Raw genomic sequence first — 23,443 nt, 5'->3', positions numbered from 1 at the left:
GAATTTTCTCTAGGAACAAAGGCAGTCTAAACTCATGAAAAAAAAAATCCTTTTGTTTGTGTTAACAGGCTTCCTTCACCAGGGAAACTGCTCCTTGGGGTGCTCATGAAAGGAAAGGAACTTCTCTCACTTGCCCATTCCATCTCTCTCCTTGTCCTCTCTCCTAAACACCTGGAGCCCAGGCCTGGCTCCCAACCCATGAAAATTGCCCAAGTGTAAAAGCTTCTCAAGAATGAGATGGATCCTGGGGCGAATTCCCCTCAGAAGCAGGATAAAGAGAATTTAGTGGGTAAGTTCCTCTTTTCTGCCCTAAGTTTGTTCTAGGTATATTAAGTGAAGCAAGAGTCCTGGCAATTCTGAGAATTACAAAGTAGCCATGAGGGGAATTAATCCATATCGGGATTGGCTTCATTCGGTTAGAGGCCGGGATTTTGGATTCATTGCTTTTTGTGGCTTTATCGGCTTCTTAAACAGCAATCTGTAATTTGCTCTTTTCTTCAGTAATAGAATTTGTATTTATTTTTACATTCTTTTATTATTATTATTACATAACAAAAACATGTTAAACAGGCTGAAATGTATCCATTTTCAAATATCATCGGATTATGCTATGATTAAAAAGAAAAGTTGACTTGAGCTGCATTATGTCGATACCTGGAGAAAAGTTGAAGAAAATAAAACTTGTCCCATAAGTACTAACTGCTACCTTGAATAGCATGTCTGGATTATGAAGCATTTTGCTTGTATTATGTTTTTAAATCCTACAAATAATTCTGAGGTAGATTCTCATCTAATCTCATTTTATGAAGGAGGAAACGGAGTCTTGGAGGGTTTAAAAACTTGCTAAAGTTCCAGAAAGTGATGAAGATGATGATGATACATGGGGGGCGGGGAGAGAGGTTTGACCCATGCTCTCTGTTGTTTATGTTGCCAAAGAAGTCACAGAGATAGAGAACACACTTGGCTATCAGTTTGTAAAAGAAAACGTATACATTTAGAGATATTTGCCTAAACTGAAATGTGGGAAGCAGCAAATATCCCTTAGAAGTCTGAGTGGGAGGTCTCTCCGAAGTACCTTCCATTAGCTTTTTAAGCAAGGAGTTTCATGAGACATTTTAGCTTGCATTTATTTTTTTTTCCAATTTATTTATTTTCAGAAAAACAGTATTCATTATTTTTTCACCACTCCCAGTGCTCCATGCAAGCTGTGCCCTCTATAATACCCACCACCTGGTACCCCAACCTCCCACCCCCCCCGCCACTTCAAACCCCTCAGATTGTTTTTCAGAGTCCATAGTCTCTCATGGTTCATCTTTTAGCTTGCATTTAACAAGCGAAGACCTGACTGGACCTTTATCTGTGAGATAAACTGTCCATGGGGTTACTTGGTTTTGACTTTTTAATATAATGAAAAAAGCCTGTGCTACCACAGTACAGACAAAAATGCAACATAGTGGTTGCAACTTCTGATTTCATGTGGTTTTGGGAATTTCTGAGAGATACAGGATCAGTCATTCTCTAGAGATTTGTGGGATGAGTTTGCCCTTGCCTTTCTCCATCTTGGACACATTAACAAGATAACATTATCTAGTGCTGCAAGCTGTGCAGAAATTTCCACTCACAAATGTTGAGAGGATTAAATGAATAACTCAGTCCTTGTTATCAACTCCAGCAGGAGACTTCTGTGTAACGTGCTGTTGGCTTCAGGCAGAAGCTTTTGGAAACCACTAGCGTGCCTCTCTTGCCAACTCCAAGTTCGGTGACATCACAAGAGTAGATCTCTTGTGAAAAACTATAGAGTGCTATAAATTAGGATCTAGCCCCCCCAAGTTGTTAGACATTTACTCATGTGAATGAGTCGGGCAACACTCCTCATGAGCCTTTGACTTCTCTTGCACTCCTTGTTTTTCTTTAAAGTGAAGTTAATTGGAATCTTAATCATCCAAATCTTAGGATTTCTTCTCAACATTAATATGAAAAAACAAACATACAAACAAACAAAACTTCCCAGGGGGTTTCTTAAAAACACAGATTTGGGGTTCTTATCTCTGGAAAGCCTGATACTCTCATTTTGGGATGGACTCAAGATTTTTCATCCAAGTAAGCTGCAAGATGGTGACGTTGCCAGTCTGAGAACACACTTTGAGAAGCACAGTACTTCTTTTTAGCAGTTCTGTGTTTTCGCTAAAAAATGTTCCCTGATCCAAGTTGGGTGCACATTTCAGAGAACTAGGCAGGAGGGAAGATGATTTTCAGGTGATGAAAAGATAGTATTTGCCAGGAGGGTTTCACTTTAGATTTTACGTTTGACACTAAAATTCTTCATTCTGTGGGGAAAGAACCAGGAAGTCGTGGAGACTGTACTTTACCAACCGTACTCCATAGGATGGGAAGTGAATAGAAAGAGGGAAGAACTTTTAACACTACAACCCCAGACCCAGGCCCAGGGAAGGTGATTGTTTTCACTCCACACACCTTTTATTTTTCCCCTGGGCATCCTCTAGTCTTTCTTGCTCTGGAAATACAAAGGACTTTTTTTTTTTTCTTTTTTTACTTGATGTGATTAATTTTTTATTTTAAAATTCCTTTTAATAGTATAAAGATATCAAAAATTAAGACAACTTAGAACACTGTTGTTGGGGAGGAAAATTTTCCCTTTTTCCTTCAAAGATTCTTCTGGCTGGGCTCAGAATTAAATTGACATGAGACTGATTAACAGGTGATAATCAAATTTAACTTTGTACAGACAGGAACCCCACATACATAAGAGGTCCTAAAAACAGAAATGTCAAATGAGGTATATATGCCATCCTGAGCTATGGAATGGGCTGGGGGCCTGAGGTTCAAATGGAAGAAGGGCAATTCACAGAATCATAAGAAGACCAGATGTTTGGTTATTAGAAGTTTGCTCTGCCATATAGATGGGTCAATTACATAAAATTCATCTCTGGTAAGAACTCTCATTCTGGGAAAAACCTCCAATTTAACTTCCTCTAGGTAGATAAGAGGGGAGAAAATTTTCTCTTGAGCCCACTGGGTCTTGATTTCAGCTCCAAATAGTCACCTGCCAAAATGACACATTTTTGAGAACCCTTGTTCTGACTCCTTCAGTATAAATTATATTTCCACCACTCAGAATTAACCACTGCTAATATTTTAGTCAGTTTCTTCCAATTTCTTCTAATATTTTTGGATATTCTTCCAGTTTGGAAATATTTTTCCAATATTTCTTCCAGTTTCTTCCAATATTTTTTCTTTGCATGTGTTTTGTGCTAATTGAGATCATATTGTTCTTAGAATTTTGTATTCTTCTGCTTTTTTCTCTTAACACCCTACCATTGTAATTTCTGGGTTTTCACCAATTAAAAAACATAAATTCACAATATGATATTGCGTAGGTACGTCATGGTTTGCTTAATTATCTCCCCATTGTACTTTCAGAGTGTTTTTATTTACCATTGTCATAAATAATACTATCATGAGACTGGACATACATCTTAAGGACAAGTATTTGTTGTTGCTATTGGTAATGCCGTTATTTCATACAGAAAAGGGAGGCTGAGGAGGGACAAACCTGATGCAGACATAAAAGAAGAAAAATGTTTTCTGTACCCTTTTAGATTCTTTAGCCTGGTCTACTAATTAAATAGACATAAGGAAGATTAACAAGAGAAAAAATGAAATATAATGTTATACATACATAAACCTTGACAGACATGAGAGGCTCTAAGACAGTAGGTGTTTGAGCTGATGTCCCATCCTGACCTAAGAATAATGGGACGGTGGTTTGGGGCTTCATAAAGGAGGAAGACACACAGAAAGATGAGAAGAGCAAAATTTTGGCAAACAAATGTTTGTCATACCAGGCAGAAACAGTGGGACCCACAGAGGAATTCCGTTCCTGCCCATCTCCCCCCTAGTTTACCCTACTCTTGGTAATTATCCCTGGTGAGAGCTTTCTTCCTGGATCAGGCCCTGTATCTAAATTCTTAGAGGCAGTTAAGGGGGAAGTAAAAAGCTCTTCTCGAGTCTTTTGGGTCTTCTGTGGCTTCAGTTCAGAATCATTCACAGGCCAATGTGGAACAATTTGAGGGAGGCTTGTTCTGGACTCCTTCACAAGGAAAAGAGTTTCTCTATTTTCTTCTCATAATGGTACATGGGTACAGTGAGGCAGTAGCATGTAGGAGAAAACGTGAGGACATATGGGTTCTGAGTTTAATTGACTCTCTTGAGAGTAAACAGAGTCTCTCCTGCTGGATCATTATTTCCAGACAAGAAACTTCAAACAGATCAATAACCCTATTACGTTGCTGAGCATTTTTCTTGACAGCTCGAAGCATCTGGTGTGTCCTTCACTGCATTTCTTCAACGAATGAGTTTAGAACCTACTGTGTACAGGAGAGGAAGACATAAAAATAAAATGCCTGCTTTCAAAGAACTACAGATCCACAGGGAAGACACCCAAGTTAACTGAAAATTAGAGTGCCCTGTGAAAAGCCACACTACAGGGCGAATTAGAAGAGGAGCATTAAAAAGGGCAGACAAAAGAGAAGAATCTTCCTGGAAAAGAAGGGGAAAGTGCGAGCTGAGCTGAGCTGTGCGGCTAGGTGAGGGAGAGGAGAATGTGGGATATGAATGGGGGCCTGGGGGACCCAAAGGCCGGGGCAAAGGCACAAAGATGTGTGAGGACAGGGTGCTTTCTCTCCTGGAGGATGTTTATGTGTGTTAGTATGTGGCTTAGGCAGCTAGACCCAAAGGTGAGAGGCCAAAGCCCTGCCGCCTGAAAAACTGGATTTCACACTTGCTCAGCGCCCATGTATGAAGCCTGGTCTCCTAAGGCGTGCTTGGGAGTTGCTGCTGCACTTGACTGATGGGATGAAGCCTCATTAGAATTCCTCCTGAGGCAGCTGCCTGGAGAGCCGCAACCCCAGGGAAGTCATGACGTGGGACTTTAATGGGGTTGGCAGTGCCTAAACGCTTAAGCTGAAGGGGGAGCCTAAGGCATTAAAAGCATTTACTTGTACACCTTTTTGAGCATTTGAACATTCTAGTTCAAAATTTATCATCAATATTTCTATAAAAAATCAAAGGGTAAAAAGGAACTCTGTACACATGTGTCCCAAAGCTCACGTTACGTTCAAGCACAGATCACCCTTCTGTGGTTGAGATGTAATCATGACATTGAGAGAACTCTTACGATTAAGAATTTTTGTAGTCATCGGAGGAGCAATGGTGAGATCAGCATCTGGTTCTGATTTAGTAGTTTTGCGCTAAAGATCTGGTCTCTCTCTTTCTCTGTCTGTCGTTAAGGTTTTAAAAGTTATCTGCAAGGACTTGCAGGCAGGGGCAGTGTTACTTTAAGGAGGTAGACACGTTTAAGGGCAGAGCCTTATTCTCCTTGAAAATGTAGTTCTTGCCCATACAGAGGAGTCATCATCTGGATGGACTGGAATATCCACCATGGATACTTAGAATCCTATCTGGTAAAAGAAACCAAATTAAAAAAACAAAAAACAACCATGTAAGTGGTCAAAGTAAAAACTGCACTGAAGCTGAAGACTTCAGTGAAGACTATTTCAATAGAGGAGGGAGGCCAGAACTCAGTCTGAAGGAACAGTCCTGAAACAGAGGGGTAGAGGGTTTTAAAGGCTTGGAATGAGCTCCTGGAGAAGTACTGGATGGCCTTAGGTGGTGGTCAGAGGCCATCTGTGTTTACTAATACCTTTCTCGTATCTTTCTGACCGGTGGTAAAGTTACAACTTGGAACAAGGTGCCCACTGAAGTCAGGCTCTCTCATCCCACAAAAATGGGGAGTGTTACCTTTTTTGATGATGACATTTCCAACGAATGGCTCCCAGGTCCTTGACAAAATGATCCTAGCAAGAGTCTTTTAAAAAGGTTTATGTCTTGAAGGGGCAGAGAAAGAACTTACAATAAGTATTATGAAGAAAATGATCTAGGGTAAGGGAGATCAGGGTCTGAGATTCTGGAAGAAGCTATTTGATATTTAGTCAGTCTGAGGGAAGTGTTAGGACTGTCTTGACCAAAATACACCTCGAGGATGATCCTAGACAGTGTGTTGGTTGGTTAGAGGGCCTCCTGATACGGCTAATATCCTTTACATATAATTTACTTAATCCTCATGACTAGTTATTATTGTATATAGAGGAGGAAACTAAGGCTAAGTAGGGTAAGTGACAGGTGGGATGTCATCTAGCTTTCATGTGAAGTTGTCTCAGTTAGAATGCACGGTAAATGACTCAAGGCTACCACGTCTCCTTCAGGCTGGGCATTGTCCCTGTCCACAGGATGGCTTTGTTGAAGGTTCTCTATTCTCTCTGTCCTCTCTCTGAGAATGTAGAGCAAATACTTAGATTTCCATCCTCAATACTAGCCTGATCTTACATCCCGTGGTCTTTATTTGAATTATCTATTGAAGTATAAGATACATACCAACACATGCACAAGTTTTAAGAGTTTCTCTTGAGAGACTGAATGTACGAATAGAAAACGGCTGGACCATGTATAAAAACAGAACTCAGTTGGGGAGTTTGGGCAGCCCATCCCCCCAAACAACCCCTTTGTCTACAAGAACCAGCGCAGGAAGCCAGGCTACTGTAAGTCAGTCTTACAAGAAGCCAGATGGTTATCTCTGTGACAATTCAGGAAGCTAAACAATAATTTTTGCAAATTTTGGTCCTCAAAGGTCAGGACTTGATAAGTAACTGACAGCTTCTTGGTTTTCTGTCCCTGCTTCCAATTTAGGACGCACTAAAGAAAGCCAGATCTGCACCCTAACCAATCACACAGGATGCCCTTCCTTCGGTCAGCCCACCTACCGCTTCCCCAATCAGGCACACCTGAAGCCTTTCCCTTTCTCCACCTTAAAGCTCTCCGGCTCCTCTGCCTGCCTTTGAGTCTCTGCCAAAACACAAGTGACAGAGACTGACTCTTCCGTGATACAGCATGCTCTGGATAAAGAGCCTTAGCTTTTCGCATTTGGTTGGTCTTTATTTCCAGAGCCTCTATACATGTAAGCCTAGGTAATCACCACCCTGATCAAGATAAAGAAAATATACAGCACGCCTGAAGGCTTCCTCATGCCTTCCTCCATTAATACCCAACCACCAACAACCTCTCTGACTAGACACAGCTACTACTGTGACTGCAAACATAATTGATTAGTTTTGCTTGCCCTTGAATGGAATGACACAAAATAGATGAGATCATGCAGTGTATAGTCTTATACGTGGAATCCTAAGCAGGTACTCTTGGGTCTGGCTTATCTTCCCTGATATTTTGTTTATGATATCCGTCCACATTTTGCATATGGCAGTAGCCTTGTCGTTCTTCTCTTTGGGTAGTACTCCTTTGGATGAGTATACCGCAGCTTTATTTATTCACTTTACTGTTGAGGGATTTGGGTGGCTCTCCATTTCCGGAATTTTATGAATAAAATCACAAGGACCATTCTTGAATGGGTTTTCACTGTCATCACCGCTCATTTCTGTCAGGTATTCCTGAGAGGTGGAAGACTGAGAGGTAGACAAGGGTGTGCTTCGCTTCAGGAGATACTCTCAAACCGTTTCTCAAGATAATTGTGTCAGTTTGCATGAGGGCTCAGGTCGCTCCACAACTTGGCAAAAATGTGATATTGTGGGTCTTTAGTGTTTGCCATTCTGGAAGCTGCGGATTATGATCCCATTGTAGTTACAGACATCATTGGATTTTGGTGTTTTGAAACAATGTCATAGTACCTCAAACTCTATTTCTGCTTAGAGAAGAAATAGCTATTTTACAGTAACACGGATCTGGGGGCAAGGATTGTATGTAGTATTGCTCTCACAATTACATACTATTGACCAAGCCAAAATAAGAAATAAGGAGGCAAGTCACCCAGCCTGTTTTATGTACTGATATTCATTTCCACCATTAGCGCCGTATTCGTGGGGCTAGCCTCATGCAAGTTATCAACCTTGCTTTGAGTGTTTACACCTAGACCTAGAGGGCATTTAAGTTTCCTCTGTGCTATGGGCTGTAGCTAAGTGCTGGGAACAAAGCCCCAGAGGCATGTGAAGCTCAGTCTTGTCTCACTGCCCGAGTCCTTAAAGGCAGATAGGGATGTCTATCCCTATCTGGGGAACTTCTAGGTCCCACTTTACTTAAAGAGAGATTGCGATGTTGATGACAAGACTAACCAGATTTTCTGGCTGTAGAACGAAGGGCCGGGCTTGGTTATCCCTGAAGTCCTTTCAGCTGAAGCCCCAGGGTCCTTCTCTCCAGCCTCAGCAGTGTGGGCTAAGTTCTGTGCTAATTTATTTGAGCTCGCCCTTGTCTTTCCAGACTGAAGGAAATGTGTTGACTAGACTTCACCCCGTTCTTTGTCCCAGCCACATACAAGAGGGAATCCCCACATTTTTGCCTAGAAGGCAGCACAGCAGAGACCCAAGGTTATTATTACACGTGCCGTTATGGTCTCTTTCCTGCTAGACGTGAACCCTTGTTGGGAAGTTCCCCATCTTCTTCTCTGTTGTCTCCTCAGCTCTAGCACCATGCCTGGTAGAGAACTGGCAAAAGTCGGTCAGATGGATGAGTGGGAAATCGGGAGCAGCTTGTTGGGGTGGCAAAATCCAGTTCTCTGCTGGGAAGTAAGCAGACGGTGATGACCGTATGGTATTGTGACAGTTACTCCCAGAAAATACACAGCCATGGATTGGGAGAAAGCAGGAGGGGATGCTCTAAGGGCTTGCGGCTTAGAGCAGAGGCTGTGGGGCCCCTTCCCTCTGCCACCCCCTCAGCCTTCAGGGAAGGCTCCTGCAGCAAGCCTCATGGAGGCTGAAGGAGAGGTCGTGTGGGAGGTTTCTGAGGAGGCTTTGGGACACGGTCCCTGCATATCTTTTCAGATCCTGGGCTCATGGAGCGGGGAGGCTGAGAGATTGCCTCTGCCGGCATCACATGCAGCCGGCTCACAAGGCAGGTGGCAGGGTCCGGCAGGGAGCGACTGCATTCACAGCCCCACTTGAACAGCGGCTAGTGACACCCTCAGGCTCCATAATTCTCAATTCTCCCGGTGGCGGAGGCAGCGGCCGGGGTGATTCTAAGGCTCAGGTGTGAATCTTGGAAGGTGAATCAGGTCCACATCTCTTGTCTCCCTCTGCGCCGTTAGTACCTAACAAAGCCTCACTCGCAGCTCCTGCGGCAAGGCAAGGACTCCATGGGGCTCTGGCGGTGCGCCTACGGGTCAGGTCGGCGGGGTGGTGGGGTGGGTGTGTATGTGCATCTTTGCCACGAACACTTGCTAATGTAGCTTGGTGTCCAGACTGTAGCTAGTCTGGAAATGTCTCGAGCTTGCTCAGGGCATAAAGTGTAACTGGGATCTTGTTGGAGCCAGCCCCAGCAGCTTTTGTGGGCTACACTGCTAAAGTCACAGCTCCGGGAACCCTCAAGGATCCTGAATCCCAATGATTGCAATGCCAGTTGCAACTGCAGCTGTGAACTGCAGCAGGGAACTACATACACCCCAGGTGGCCAGAAATGTGCTGCCAGCTCAACTCATTCACCAAGACTCCAGGAAAGCCCGGCTGGTCCCAGAGAGGCTTGTACAAGCCCATTATTGCAGCCTTGCTGGTAAGGGCAGACCTGCAAGTGACTGTAATATCCAGTAGCTACATAAACCCAGACACAGGTTCGGGATGTACCCATGTGCGACAATTAAGAAGAAGGAGGTAGATCTGCATATACTGGCATGGAAATATCTCTAAGATACATTCAGTTTTTTTACAAAGTAGAAGTGTTGGGGCACCTGGGGGTCTCAGTTGGTGAAGAGGCTGCCTTCGGCTTGGGCATGATCCCAGGGTCCTGGGATGGAGCTGCGTATCCCCCCCCAACCCCCGCCTCCTGTCAGTGGTCTCCTTGTTCAGCAGGGAGCCTGCTTCCCCCTCTGCCACTCCCACGTGTTTGTACTCTCTCTCACACTCTCTTTCTCTCAAATAAATAAATAAAATGTTAAAAATAAATAAACACAAATAAAAAAGTTGGAGTGTTAGTGTGGCGCCATAGCTCACCAGATCTATGAATCTAAGCCAAGTGTTTTCTAAGGATAGACATATGTATGTAAATACATAGGAATGGGTCTATCAGGAAACACACCAAATCAATAATAATGGGACCTCTCTAGATAAAAGTGGACTAAGGAGAAGATGGTCAGAGGGACTTCAGTTTCACCTGTACTGCTTTGATTTTTTTTTTTTTTTTGTACGATGAGAATGTTTATATACAGGCTGTGTCATTACAGTGATTTAAAAAGCATGAATAAACAAAATGCAACAAAGATTCTATTAGAATGCACAAAATGTTTTTTTTTTTTTTAATTCTGCATAATGATAGTCCAATCCACCTCACTGGGGTCCAAAGTTTTGGAAGGTGGCATTTTAAAAAATGTAAACTTTGAGTATGCAGGTAAGTCCTTATTGCCATTGGGTATATCTTTACGTGTATTTAGAACTCATTAAAGGACATTTGCACAAAAAGTTTTTAATACTAAATGTGTATCTAAAAAAAAAAATACTAAATGTGTATCTAAAACATAGATAATTCCCATCTTGGGGCTGCACTAACTGAGAAAGTACTTGGTGGGTACTGGTACCAAGCACAGGGCAGTCGGCATAGTGTCCCAGTGGGCTATTGACGGGAGTGCGGTTTGGCATGAGCTCGTTGAAGGGCACTTAACCACCTAACAAAATTGTAAATACTAATGTCTTTGATCTAACACTTTCCCTGCCTGGCATTTACCCTACATGAGTGTACAAAAACACGTATTAAAGAGCACTCATCGCAGCATTGTTTTAAGAGCAGAATCCTAGAACCCTCCTGAATGTTTTTAAACTTAGGATGTGGGCACTGATGAGTCAGCAGCAGTGAGTGAGGATGGATATGCGGTGGTATCAGTTCGACCTAGCGCCCTCTGCAGTTGGAGAGGGGAATAGCAGAGATAAGCCTGCGTCTAACGCGAACAATGGATGGTTGGGCATTAATGGGTCTAGAGGTAGCCTAAGGTGTTTGTGGAATTATCTGGGTGAAGATATCTAGTACATACAGTTAATTCGGGTGCTTGTGTGGAAAATATGAATCAGTTGGAGGAAGTGTGGAGCGAGGGTGGGAGCAGTTGTCAAGAAGGGGAGAAAAGAAGGAATGAGAATTAAAAAGAAATTGGAATAGTAATTAAAGAATAAAATAAGAATAAAAGGGTCAGGGGCACCTGGGTGGCTCAGTGGGTTAAAGCCTCTGCCTTCGGCTCAGGTCATGATCCCAGGCCCCCACATCGGGCTCTCTGCTCAGTAGGGAGCCTGCCTCCCCCCACTCTCTGCCTACTTGTGATCTCCGTCTGTCAAATTTAAAAAAAAAAAAAAAAGGAAAGAATAAAAGGGTTAGCCAGACTTGTGTGTGTTCTACAAACTAGAGTTCTAAGACTTGACAAATTGTCTAATGGAAGTGATTAAAGCTACAAAGTTTCAGGTGATTGAAATACGATTTGAACTTAGCATTGCAGGGCAATATTCTTTAAACCAAAATGCCCTTCTTATCATAATGTATGATTAGCAAAAAGACATCTGATGTAACAAACCAATGTAAAAAATTCCTTGAAAAGTCAGAAATGTTAAATATCCATGTCTGACAAGTCCCTGTAATATCTATATGGGATTAAAGATAGTAATATGCATTTATTAATGTAAATATTAATGTATGGAGCAAGTGCCATATAAAAATAATCTCATATAGTCCTTGTCAAATCCTTCAGGGTAGTTGACTTCTATTCCCATCCTACAGATGGAGAAGTGAAGGCTCAGAAAGATTGAGCAGCTTACCCAAAGCCACAGCTTTGATAGGTAAGAGAGCTCTCACAGAAATTCATACCTACAGGCTCTTCAAAACATTTTCCCTGCCATACTGTCACCCTTTGGGGATACTAGTAGGTACTAGTAGGTATCTTGCTTTCCAACCTGGAGAATCCTGGGCACCCAGGAATGTGTCTTTTAAAATGGTCCTTTAATTATTCCGATGGAGCTAGTCCATGAATTATACACTGGGTAACATGTTTTATGTGTTTTGAGGGTAATAAACCATGTCTGTCCTACTAAATATCATGGTAATTGTTATTATTGATTGCTATGAGACTTTCTTGGAAGAGACAGGTCAATTTCAATCTAAAACCCTCAAAGAATAGTGTGTGTGTGTGTGTGTGTGTGTGTATGTGTGTGTGTGCGTGCACACACATGTGTGTGTCTTTACTGCATTTGCCGGTGTGCATGGGTTTTGATCTCTTCAGTGCCACCCGGCATGGCCAGCACTCTGTATAGTAGCTTTACTCATGTGGCTGAATGGGTTTTCTAAGAACCATGTAAGTTACAGGCTTGTTTCGTCCTCATTTCTTAGGCATCAGCAGTAAAGGGCTTGGTGTATGTGGCTGGATCCTGTTTTCCCTTTCTTTGCTGCTGATGATCATTACCTTCCCCATCTCCATATGGATGTGCTTGAAGGTAACACCCTGGGAAATAAATTGGGCTCTCTCTATGAGCTGATGAACCATTAAGACTAAATACTCTCCCTTAATCTCTTAGATCATTAAGGAGTATGAACGTGCTGTTGTATTCCGACTGGGACGCATCCAAGCTGACAAAGCCAGAGGGCCAGGTAGGACACTGTGGTTGCTCCTGACAAGGATCATGGGCACCTAATACTTCACTGTTGCCCTCGAAATTTTCCCTGGCAGCCTCTCTTTAGAAGCAAAGAAAAGGCAGCTGGAGCCCTTGCCTGTCTGTACAATGGAAAAAAGATGTTCTGTTATGCAAGTAAACAGGCATGACCTCTAGACCACTAGTTTGAGAGGTTGGAAATCCAGCCCTGTTTCCCAGCATTCCCTCTGAGAGATTCAGTTTACAGGACCAAAGTGTGGCTCTGTTGGATTGGCCGGACATCACTTATTACCATGACCACTGAACGAATGACAGAAGAATGAAGGGAGGGAGTAAGTGGCCAAGATAAATGATTAAGTTATTCAGGGAGAGTATTCCGGGAGCTGGGTTTTGATCCTCACTCTTTGAAAAGCGCTAATGGAGGGGCACCTGGGTGGCTCAGTGGGTTAAGCCTCTGCCTTCCGCTCATGCTCTCAGGGTCTTGGGATCAAGCCCCACATCAGGCTCTCTGCTCAGCAGGGAGCCTGCTTCCCCCTTTCTCTCTGCCTTCCTCTCTGACTACTTGTGATCTCTGTCTGTCAAATACATAAATAAAATCTTTTAAAAAAGAAAGAAAGAAAGAAAAGAGCTAATGGAAAAGTAAAAGGTAACTTCTTCTCCTGAAAAGTAGCTTAATAGAACAGAGAGCTGGAATCCATCACACGACTCCTTTGGTCAAATGTAGTGTTTCTTTCCATCCTTTCTTCACCTTAGAATGAAAACTGTTCCAAATTCTTCATGTTATAAAGGCATGTGTATATATAAATATATTTGTATATATGCTTGCCTATATAATCCCATCATGTTATAAAGGATGGGATTTTGGGGGGTGGGGAGCAGACATGGGAAGGTGTTAGGTCCTAAAACTCTTGAAGTTAGGTACTGATTTAATTCTCGTAACTTCTCCTGGTGTATCTGTAGTTGAACCATATGAAATTGCTAATATTTGTTTTTGTTTCTCAAGCATGACAATTTCATATGATAAATTCTAATATTTTGAAAGGAAGGCCATTAAAGGTAGCATTTTACAAGATACATGAGAAAGAATGGTTATTTGCAATACTTCTTTAATAATATTTGTTTTCTGCCCAGTTGCCTCCAACTGGGCTATAAGCTCCCTGTGGGGCAAGAACTTTCTTAGTCACTGTGATGCTGCATGTGCTCTGCACTTGGCCATGCACTGTGGTAGGTGCTCAGGAATCTATTACATTAAAAAATATATATAAATATATTAATATATATATTTATATATATATATATTTCCAAAACAGAAGCTTGTTAAAAAGCCTTGGTCATTTCAAGTAGTATAATCCTACTTGCCTAATTTCATAAAGGACCAGAGGGGAAAGAGGGCAAGAATGACTTATTATGGATGTTCTTATGAGTTTGTACAAATAGAGGTGTTAGACTCATCCAAATGAGATATAACAGACCAAGGTTGACCCCTTCTAGGTATGTTGCATCTGGTGGGGCCAAGCTTATAAGTCAGAGTAAAACTGGATTTGGGAGAAGTAGACTAACCATAACTTGGAGGACTCTAGAGAAAAGTGGATCTCTTTTAAATGAATTTTCCCAGAAGGTTTCACCACTAAATGTCCCAGGATAACTACTCTCGTCATACATGTCTCTGGGGCTAATGAGTTACCTCAGAAAGCCATGAAAGCTAGAGGGAAACAAGCCAAATTGCTAATGGAAAACCTCTCCACTTTTGTAAATTGTAAATTATTCTTTAATAATGAAAGAATAATGAAAGTTTTAATAATAAGTGCTGCTATTTCTTGAGCACATCATACATACCTGGCCCTGTGTTTAGTACTTTATTTCGTTATCATGTCGAATCATGCTTAATCTTCACTGCCTTCTTCTAGAGATGAACTAATTGAAGCTCAGGAAAGTTATGGGAGTGTTCCCAGGTCACAACCTAGTAAGTGTAAGGGCTAGGACTTAACCCTCTAGTTTTAGGGGCCATGACCTCAACTGGTGACCTGGTATCAAGAAAAGGAAGTAAATCAGGCAGCAATCCTCACTACAAATCTCAGGAGAGTTCGGAGACCAAGAGAAAGAAAACACCTTAACAGTGTCTTCTGTTGATGTTACCAGCCCTTTGCATGGTATATAGCATACAAACGGGTTTCTTCTTTAAAAAACAAAATAATGGCACAAAATCTTTCTGGTGAATAGAAATGGATTGGAGTCCCCATCTTGCTATGCCTTGTGGTTCTAACCTTGATAACTCTAGCTACTGAGAACACTGGCCAGGCTAATGTTAGGGATCCATGCATGGGAAATCAACTGAATTTTCCTATCCCCCTCCTTCCCCCACTCAACCCCAAACACAAATACTTCATGACTCAAAGAGAAGTTAGAGGGTTTTAACTCTAGGATGCCATCATATTTGAACTAGACATAGCTCTAGAGAAACAAGAAATTCTGAAGTACATTGGTTTTAGGGACTTAAGAAGATTTTAATTCTTAAGATTTTAAGAATCTTTTAAGATTCTTAAGAATTAAGATTCTTAAGAATCTTCTCCCAAATTCTTCTTAAGATTCTTGTAGAATTAGGGGTGCCTGGGTGGCTCAGTGGGTTAAAGCCTCTGCCTTCGGCTCAGGTCATGATCCCAGGGTCCTGGGATCGAGCCCCACATGGGGCTCTCTGCTCTGTGGGGAGCCTGCTAACTCCTCTCTCTCTCTCTGCCTGCCTCTCTGCCTACTTGTGATCTCTGTCTGTCAAATAAATAAATAAAATCTTTTAAAAAAAAAAGATTCTTGTAGAATTAAAATCTTCTTAAGATTTTAACATCTTAAGAAGATTTTAATTCTATAATTTTTTCAATACTATTGAAGATGAATGAGAATGTTGACAGTCATTGACATTTAAGGTAAAAAAAAAAATCTATTACTTAAATCTTTTGTGCAGGTATCTTTAGTAAGGACACCAATTTCCAAAACATCCTTTTAAATTAATGTCAAATTCAACACTTGGCTAGAAGTAGGTTGAGTGGCTTACAAATAAAATCTAAAAATTAAATGTCAAGGATCTTTAACTCTTGACCACAAGAGTTTAATCTCTAGGGAACCACTTTTCTTTAGTCACTGACTAGGAGGAGGAACTAATTTTCCCCAAAGTTCAAGGTGTGTATATTGAAGATCCTCTGAGAAGCATTTGTAGTCCATTGAAAATAATGGATCATATAGTTAGGAGACAATTTGTGGCAGTTAGTTTCAATGCGGTAAAATTTTAAGCTATATTTTCTCTCCTAGGTTTGATCCTGGTCCTGCCCTGCATAGATGTCTTTGTCAAAGTTGATCTCCGAACTATTACTTGCAACATTCCTCCACAAGAGGTAATTCAGGTTAAAGATATGCTCTTAAAAATAAAACCTGTATCTTTCTCATTCCACGAACAGTTGATGTTTTACAGCATGTTTTCAAACTATAAGGGACTGGCTTGAGGAAAGCGGTTGAATTTAATTTGGTGGAGGGCAGGGTTTGGTTAGGGTATTATCCTTGCTGTCACCTTTCTAGACTTTTTATTAAATCTCTGGGATTCACTTTTTTTTAAATGTGTGATTGGATGCAAAACAGTGGATGCCCGTAAAGAAAGAGCACAGATCCCACTTGCATTTTGATTTCAAATAATTCTTTTCCATTCTTAAAGTACTGTAAATAAATATCCAAGACCAGTAACCATTAGACCATTAGAGAAGGGAAACAGAGTTACCAAGAACTAAAACGATTCAGGAAGAGGAAAGAAAATGTGAGTAGGGTCTACAATGTGGAAGGGCAGAGATGATGAGAGAATTAGGAGATGATGTTAATTTTCTTCTCTCTGGTCCAAGAAACTCAGTCAAGACCCAACAATCCCATCGCCATGTCACTGGTAGGAAGTACAGAGTCCTTACTTTGGGCTTCAGCCTGTGTCCTAAGCATTGGAGACGCTTAGTGACCTACCATGGGCCTTTTCTGGCTCCATACTCCCCCGTTCTAGGTTCTGCTCCTACAGTCCTACTAGAGAGTTCTCACTGGCTGCAAAACGCCTCGTCACATTATTCAGAAGGATTAATACGGAGCCTCTGTGGAAGCAAAGAGATTTCCCTTTATGTGAAAACAGAACATGGTCTCTGGTGACATCTATGTTTTCTAAGCAGCACTGCTGTTCATCAAATCTGATAAAAACTGAAAACCAAAAAGATGGCAGGTGTCAGGGAAAGAACTGTTCTATCTCTACGTAGAAGGTAGAATTCCACCAAGTTCCTACTTGCCACCTTTTAAAATAGGAAGTGCTTAGGCTCCCGTGGCAAATCAAAAAGCTTCTGCCCGTGGGGTGTAAGGCCTCCCGAAGGTGAAGTTACAGGGATGGGTACAGACGACCCATGGGTGGGGATTTTGTTGCCAACCAGGATGACATTGTACGGCAGCCCAGGGCAGAGTTTGGGTGATGCTGGCCCAAGCTGTGGTGAAGGGTCTCCTCCTGGGGAGAGGGCGCTTACGCTGGCTGACACTGTCCGTCACCGTGACAGTCATAATAAACACGCGATTTTCCCTGTCCTTGCTCTCCAGATCCTCACCAGAGACTCCGTGACTACGCAAGTGGACGGAGTCGTCTATTACAGAATCTATAGCGCTGTGTCTGCCGTGGCTAATGTCAACGATGTCCACCAAGCCACGTTTCTGCTGGCTCAGACTACCCTGAGGAACGTCTTAGGGACACAGACCCTGTCCCAAATTTTAGCCGGCCGAGAGGAGATTGCCCATAGCATCCAGGTAAAGACACTGAGAACGAATAGCCTGTGTCCTTAGTTCATTTATTTTGATTATCAGTGATGATCAGCTATCAGTGGTTCAAAGAATCCTTCTCACGTGTGTGTGCATGTGCACTCACACGTGCAACACACACACACACACACACACATACAGCTGCTGGAGACACTGGGCCTCGGTTTGTGGTTTTATTCCTTTATAATCACAAGCTCTAAGTTTAAATATATGAGCAGGACATGGGGAGCTGAAGGAATTGGACACCTTACCTATTTTGTTTTTAATTCAACATATAACTTAGCATTGTACATGTTAGCCTTTTCTGAGGAGGTTAGCGTCCTTTTTAATTGAGCTTATTCCAGAAGAAGGTCCACCATTTCTCGGACAGCCCATGTGTTTCTGCATTTCAATGGAATATTTGAACAGGATTCAACTGACACCCCGCAGGCCTGCCATCCCTGGGAAATCCGGCACGGTGCTACCTAGCTCGGTAGTTACGGTGACAGTAATCAGAATTATAGTAATGGTGAGGATGTTGCCATTATTCTTCTCACCCCTCGCTTATCCTAGCTCATAGACAATTACATTTCTATGTGGCCCTTAATCGATTATGCTTTGATTCTGAGCCTCCCTTTTCTGCATTAGTAGGGAATTTCAGCTTTGGTCCTTGGCATATCTTCCAATGTCTACTGTGACACAAAGACCCTAAGGCTTTATGAAACAGTGTTGGTTCTTTAGAACTCTCCACGTCATTTGTAAGAGCCCCACGAGTTTGACAACTCAGATGTTCCCCCAGCCACAGTCCAGTCCCCGGCTTCTTGGGAGGTCTCACCATCTCCACAGTTCTGTGGAAATTGTGGAAAGGCAAGAGATGGCTTGCCGTTTGGTAGCAGAGATCTCTGCCCCTGGCCTTGGAGGAAACAACCTGTCTGATTTCATTCTCTCACAAGACATTCTTTCCCACCCCTCTCTCTGCAGGATAACCAACAGGACATCCTCAGTGGTCTTAAGTTTTTACAAAAGACAAGAATATCTTTGATTTTAGGCTGCTGTGCTCTAATATATATATATATATATTATATATATAATATATATATGTAAGTAAGCATATATATAAGTAAGCATATATACAAATATATTTATATATGTAAGTAAACATATATATATGTAAATAAGCGTATATATGTATATATACATATATATACACATGCCTGGCTATCTGTTTAAAACTACCTGCCACAGGGGAGAGGTTAAACAGAGCAAGAGCAAGGCACAGAGTATCTCAGCAAGTACCCAATACTATTTATTGAGTTATTGTGAGGCATTGGTAGATATCTTACATGTATTATCTGCAAAGCTCATGAAAATCCCGAGAGAAACCCTTTTATAGGTGGAACAACCTGTAAGGAATCAGAGAGGTTAAGGAACTGGCCCAGAGATTCACAGCTGCAGATGGAAGAGCCAGCACAAACCCCAGGAGAGCCTGAGAAGGCCATACCTTGTTGCTGGCTCAATGTCTGTGACAAGAAAATGCGGGATATTTGCCCAACTCCCTTGTCTTCTGACCAATACCCTTTCTTGTGATTTGGAAACAGACCTTACTTGATGATGCCACCGAGCTGTGGGGGATCCGGGTGGCACGAGTGGAAATCAAAGATGTCCGGATTCCGGTGCAGCTACAGCGGTCCATGGCTGCGGAGGCCGAGGCCACCCGGGAAGCCAGGGCCAGGGTAAGAGCTGCTCCGTCCACACTGGAAGGCAAGATGCCTAGCTTTGGAGGAGAAAAGGATAGACCTTGAATGAAAGATCAGGCTTCTCAGTGATTTTGATAAGAAAAGGGTTCCTTATTCACAGTTTTTACTGAGAATTTCCTCCTGAACTAAAAGTAATGGGCGGCTTAATATACCTTGAGGAAGTTGGGCAACAGGGCTTGGGACAGTCACTTGCCCAGTGACTTAGCAAGGTGGGTCCCAAGTCTGGCTTCATTTCCGTCCCCTAGAGAGAAGTCAACACAGCAAACACTAACTCTGAGATCTCAGCTCACACTCCGTGAAGCTGATTCTCTTGTGGCTCGGGAATCTACATTTTTATAAAGTTAGCAATTCTGCTTTTTTTTTTTTTTTAAATTATGGAAGTATAACTGACTGGCAACACTAGAGTAGTTTCTGGTGTACAGTGTACTGATCCACCAGCCCTATACATTACTCAGTGCCCATCGCAGCGGGTGTAGTGACCCCCTGGAAGCTGGCATTCCGCAGTAGCCGACCCCGTGCCCGTCTTTTGAACATTATCGTTAGGTGTGGTTAGTGAGCTGGACTGAAAGGGAATGGTGGGGTGATTAAACCCAATCCAGGGTAGATGACACACTATAAGCCTACCCTGGCCTCGAATGTTCTTGAGTCCGCTGGGTCTATAGCCTTCATGGCTGCGGGAATGGGTTTCCCGGAGTATCAGAAACCAAGGGAAGATGAGAACCCTTTTGCCTAAACTCCTCAGAATCTTCCTTGAGAACCAATGAGTTTTTCTCTGCCCTGGTCCCTTTCCTGTCTCTGCTTTATCTGGGAAGCTCCAGCAGCTTCTCAGCAGTGGATGTGGAGGGCGGTTTGGCACAGAGACAGTGAGTTCCCGTGGCAAATCCGTCTTGGACAGGAGAGAGCTAGATGGGGAGCCAGCCACAGGGAGAACCCTCCTGTGGGGGTTCTCAGACTGCCCTGCCTTCTGCTGGCCATCCAGGGCGGAGAGAACTTGAAACAGTCCTCACACTGGAAGAATGAGGCTGAACTGGCATCAGAATTAAGGTCTCCTAGGATAAGAAAAAACAAGGAGGAGAAGCGGGTGCACGCCTTGAATTTCAAACTTCTCTGAAAGCTAGCGCGGGGGTTGGGGAGGCTCCAGGGTAACTGGTCAGCATTTTTCCCCTAAATCACATTAGGATGCAGAACTCTCACCCTCGCCAAAGCAGTAGCACGATGAAACCCCGTGGCAAAGTGGGGCTGGGGGAGGGGTGGCAGACCAGCCTGGGGCGCAGCCAGAATACGGAAGCCCGACTCACAGTTGCAAACGTTTCTTTCTGAGCTCTTTTATTTCTGCCGGCTTAGGTCGTTGCCGCAGAAGGGGAAATGAATGCTTCCAAGTCTCTGAAGTCAGCCTCCATGGTGCTGGCCGAGTCCCCAGTAGCCCTCCAGCTGCGTTACCTGCAAACCCTCACCACCGTGGCCACCGAGAAGAATTCCACCATCGTCTTCCCTCTGCCCATGAATATCCTGGAGGGCATCGGTGGTGTCAGCTACAATAACCATGAGAAGGCTACGAACAGAGCCTGAGGTTTTGGGTTGTGGTCAGCCGCTGCTTGGGGAGCTGTTGCCAGTTCTCTCGGGAGAACCCAGCGGTCAGAAGGACTGAGAATTGCAACAATCTTGAACCAGAGGGACGCCGCTGCTAGAATAGCATTGGCAGGAAAATGCCATAAAGCCTCCCCCCCAAAGTGGGGGGCTTGGTTATATTATCCCAGAGCATAAACAGCTTTGCATTATCCATATTAGTCAGTTAGCAGGCATTCGACTTAAGGCAGGAACTTGCTTGCTTGCAGCAGGGGGAAGAAATCTTTGCAAAACCTTGGCTAAGATTTCAGCATTAATTTTGATTGGTTTTAAGAAGCTCTCTAGATAATTTATAAAGTAACACAGGCCTTCTCTTTATACTAGATATTTGCTTTTTATAATTCCCAAGTAACTATTTGCTAAATCTCCAATAATGGCAAGACCCTCCCACCCCCCCCATCCCCCAAGCCTCCGTGTTTGAAATCCAGATTGATTTTGATGTGAAAGGCTGAAGAGGCACCCAGGCTGCAAACTCATCACAGCGCCCAGGGCGGACTCCGTCTTAGCTCTCTTGCTGCCCACGCCCAGGGGCCAATGCTCAGCCTCCCGGCAACTTTGCCAGCGGCTGGACAGTGCACGGCACTTACAAGCAAGAATGATGCTTATGACTGGTTCTGTTGGTTGGAATCAATGGGGACCATCCTGTGAACTCCATGTTTTCACCCCATTATTAGACCCAAGAGCCACCAGTAGTTAAGAATTGTAAACGCCATTCACCACCCGCTTCCAAAAAACCCCTAAACTGTTCAAAATAAAGAAGCCGTAGACTAGAATATAGATGTGATGTATTTTAAAAATTGCTTTGTCAGAGATTTTTTTTTGTTGCCGTGGTACAGTTTTGAGTTGTATTTTGAGCAAAGGGCTAGGATTTTTTGTTACCATGTACTGACTGCTGTGTGTGAACACCGTGCTCAGCCCTTTATGGATGCCGAGAAGAATCTTTATTTTGCAGATGAGAAAGTTGATGGCAAGAGGTTGAAAACTTGCCTAAGAGCCTGTCGCTAGTTTGGGGTTAGGATGTAAAACTTGGTCTCACTCCAAAGTCCTTGCTCTTAAACATCACTGTGGTGGTTTACGAGGGGCAGGTGCCTGGGGGCAGGGATAGAGCCCACACCCATTCCCCTCTTGCCTTTCAGGTTCTGCAAGTGTGGGGGCCCACTGGAGTTTTTCTTCGTGTCCAGGGCTCTGAGAGCAAGCACATACAGGCACACACATGCACACACGCTCCCCACCCATCTCACGCTCCTTTTCACTGCACATGGACTTCCTATATAACACTCCCCATCCCACGCTCGCGGCTCTGCTTCCATCGCCTCCACATGCTCCCCTCGCACACATCCTGTCAACGCATAGATATTAACTACATATAAATGTAAAATAGGGATCACATTCTGACTTTCGTGTTTTTTTTGTTTTGTTTTGTTTTTAAAGCTTTTATTTGTCAGAGAGAGAGTGTGTGTGAGTGAGCACAAACAGAGGAGCAGGAGGAGCAGAAGGAAGAAGGGAAACAGGCTCCTTGCTGGGCCGGAAGCCCGATGCGGAACTCGATCCCAGGATCCTGGGATCATGACCCGAGCCAAAGGCAGATGCTTAACCGGCTGAGCCACCCAGGCGTCCCTGCCTTTGGTTTTGTAACCTGCTTTTTTTTTTTATGAGACCGTATCATACTTGGAATGTGTTCTGGACAATTCACAGTTAATACATTTTTCAGTAGAGTCTAGTGACTCTTTAAGTCTAGCACTCATTTTATTTTTCCTGAGAAGCTAAATACTTGCATTTTAACAAAAATTGGGAACAGAAACCAATCTCCGTTCATTCACACCAGCCAGAATCTGAGTCGATGAGGTCACACCATGCAGGTGCCCCAGATGACCATACAGCTGAGGAACAGTGAGTGGTGCAGTGACTAACCACATGCTTGGACACTGAGGGTCACCTGAGCCGGCAGGTCCTACATGTACAAGGACATTTTGTGAGCGCACTTCCTACCCTATTCCAGAAACCCACACTTACTACTTCTGGTTTCCACGATTGCCCTGAAAATGCAAATCTTTCTTGTCAATGTACACCAAATGCTAAACTAGTGGTTCTCCCTAAGGTCGTGGTTCTCTCACTCACTAGAAGATCTTTTTTTTTTTTTTTTTTAAAGATTTTTTATTTATTTATTTGACAGAGAGAGATCACAAGTAGGCAGAGAGGCAGGCAGAGAGAGAGAGGAGGAAGCAGGCTCCCTGCTGAGCAGACAGCCTGATGCGGGACTCGATCCCAGGACCCTGAGATCATGACCTGAGCCAAAGGCAGCGGCTTAACCCACTGAGCCACTTTTTTTTTTTTTTTTTAACACACAGCCTGCTGGCATGCCCCTAGGGCCATCCCGCTAGTGTGGAAATGGGGTTTGAGAGCTGTATCAGAATCTCTGTTTTTTTTTTGTTTTTTGGTTCTTGTGTGTTTTTTTTATTGTTTTTTGTTATTTTAATTGTTTTCCATTTTTTAAAAAAGATTTTATTTATTTATTTGAGAGAGCAAGAACATACATGAGTGGGAGGGGAAGGGCAGAGGCAGAGGCAGAAGCTG

General features: G+C 43.2%; 1 protein-coding gene across 1 annotated transcript; it reads left to right on the top strand.

The window, feature by feature from the left end:
- Positions 1-237: 237 nt before the first annotated feature.
- STOML3 (stomatin like 3) lies at positions 238-20,812 on the top strand. Its single transcript, XM_044250662.1, has 7 exons — positions 238-289; positions 12,433-12,536; positions 12,618-12,690; positions 15,993-16,075; positions 17,292-17,495; positions 19,085-19,219; positions 20,588-20,812. The coding sequence occupies exons 1-7, from the start codon at positions 238-240 to the stop codon at positions 20,810-20,812; spliced, it is 876 nt and encodes a 291-aa protein (XP_044106597.1).
- The last annotated feature ends 2,631 nt before the right edge of the window (positions 20,813-23,443 follow it).

This window comes from Neovison vison, chromosome 5 (assembly GCF_020171115.1).
Source record: "Neovison vison isolate M4711 chromosome 5, ASM_NN_V1, whole genome shotgun sequence".
Lineage (NCBI taxonomy): Eukaryota > Metazoa > Chordata > Mammalia > Carnivora > Mustelidae > Neogale > Neogale vison.
This window is presented reverse-complemented; position numbering and strand designations above follow the sequence as displayed.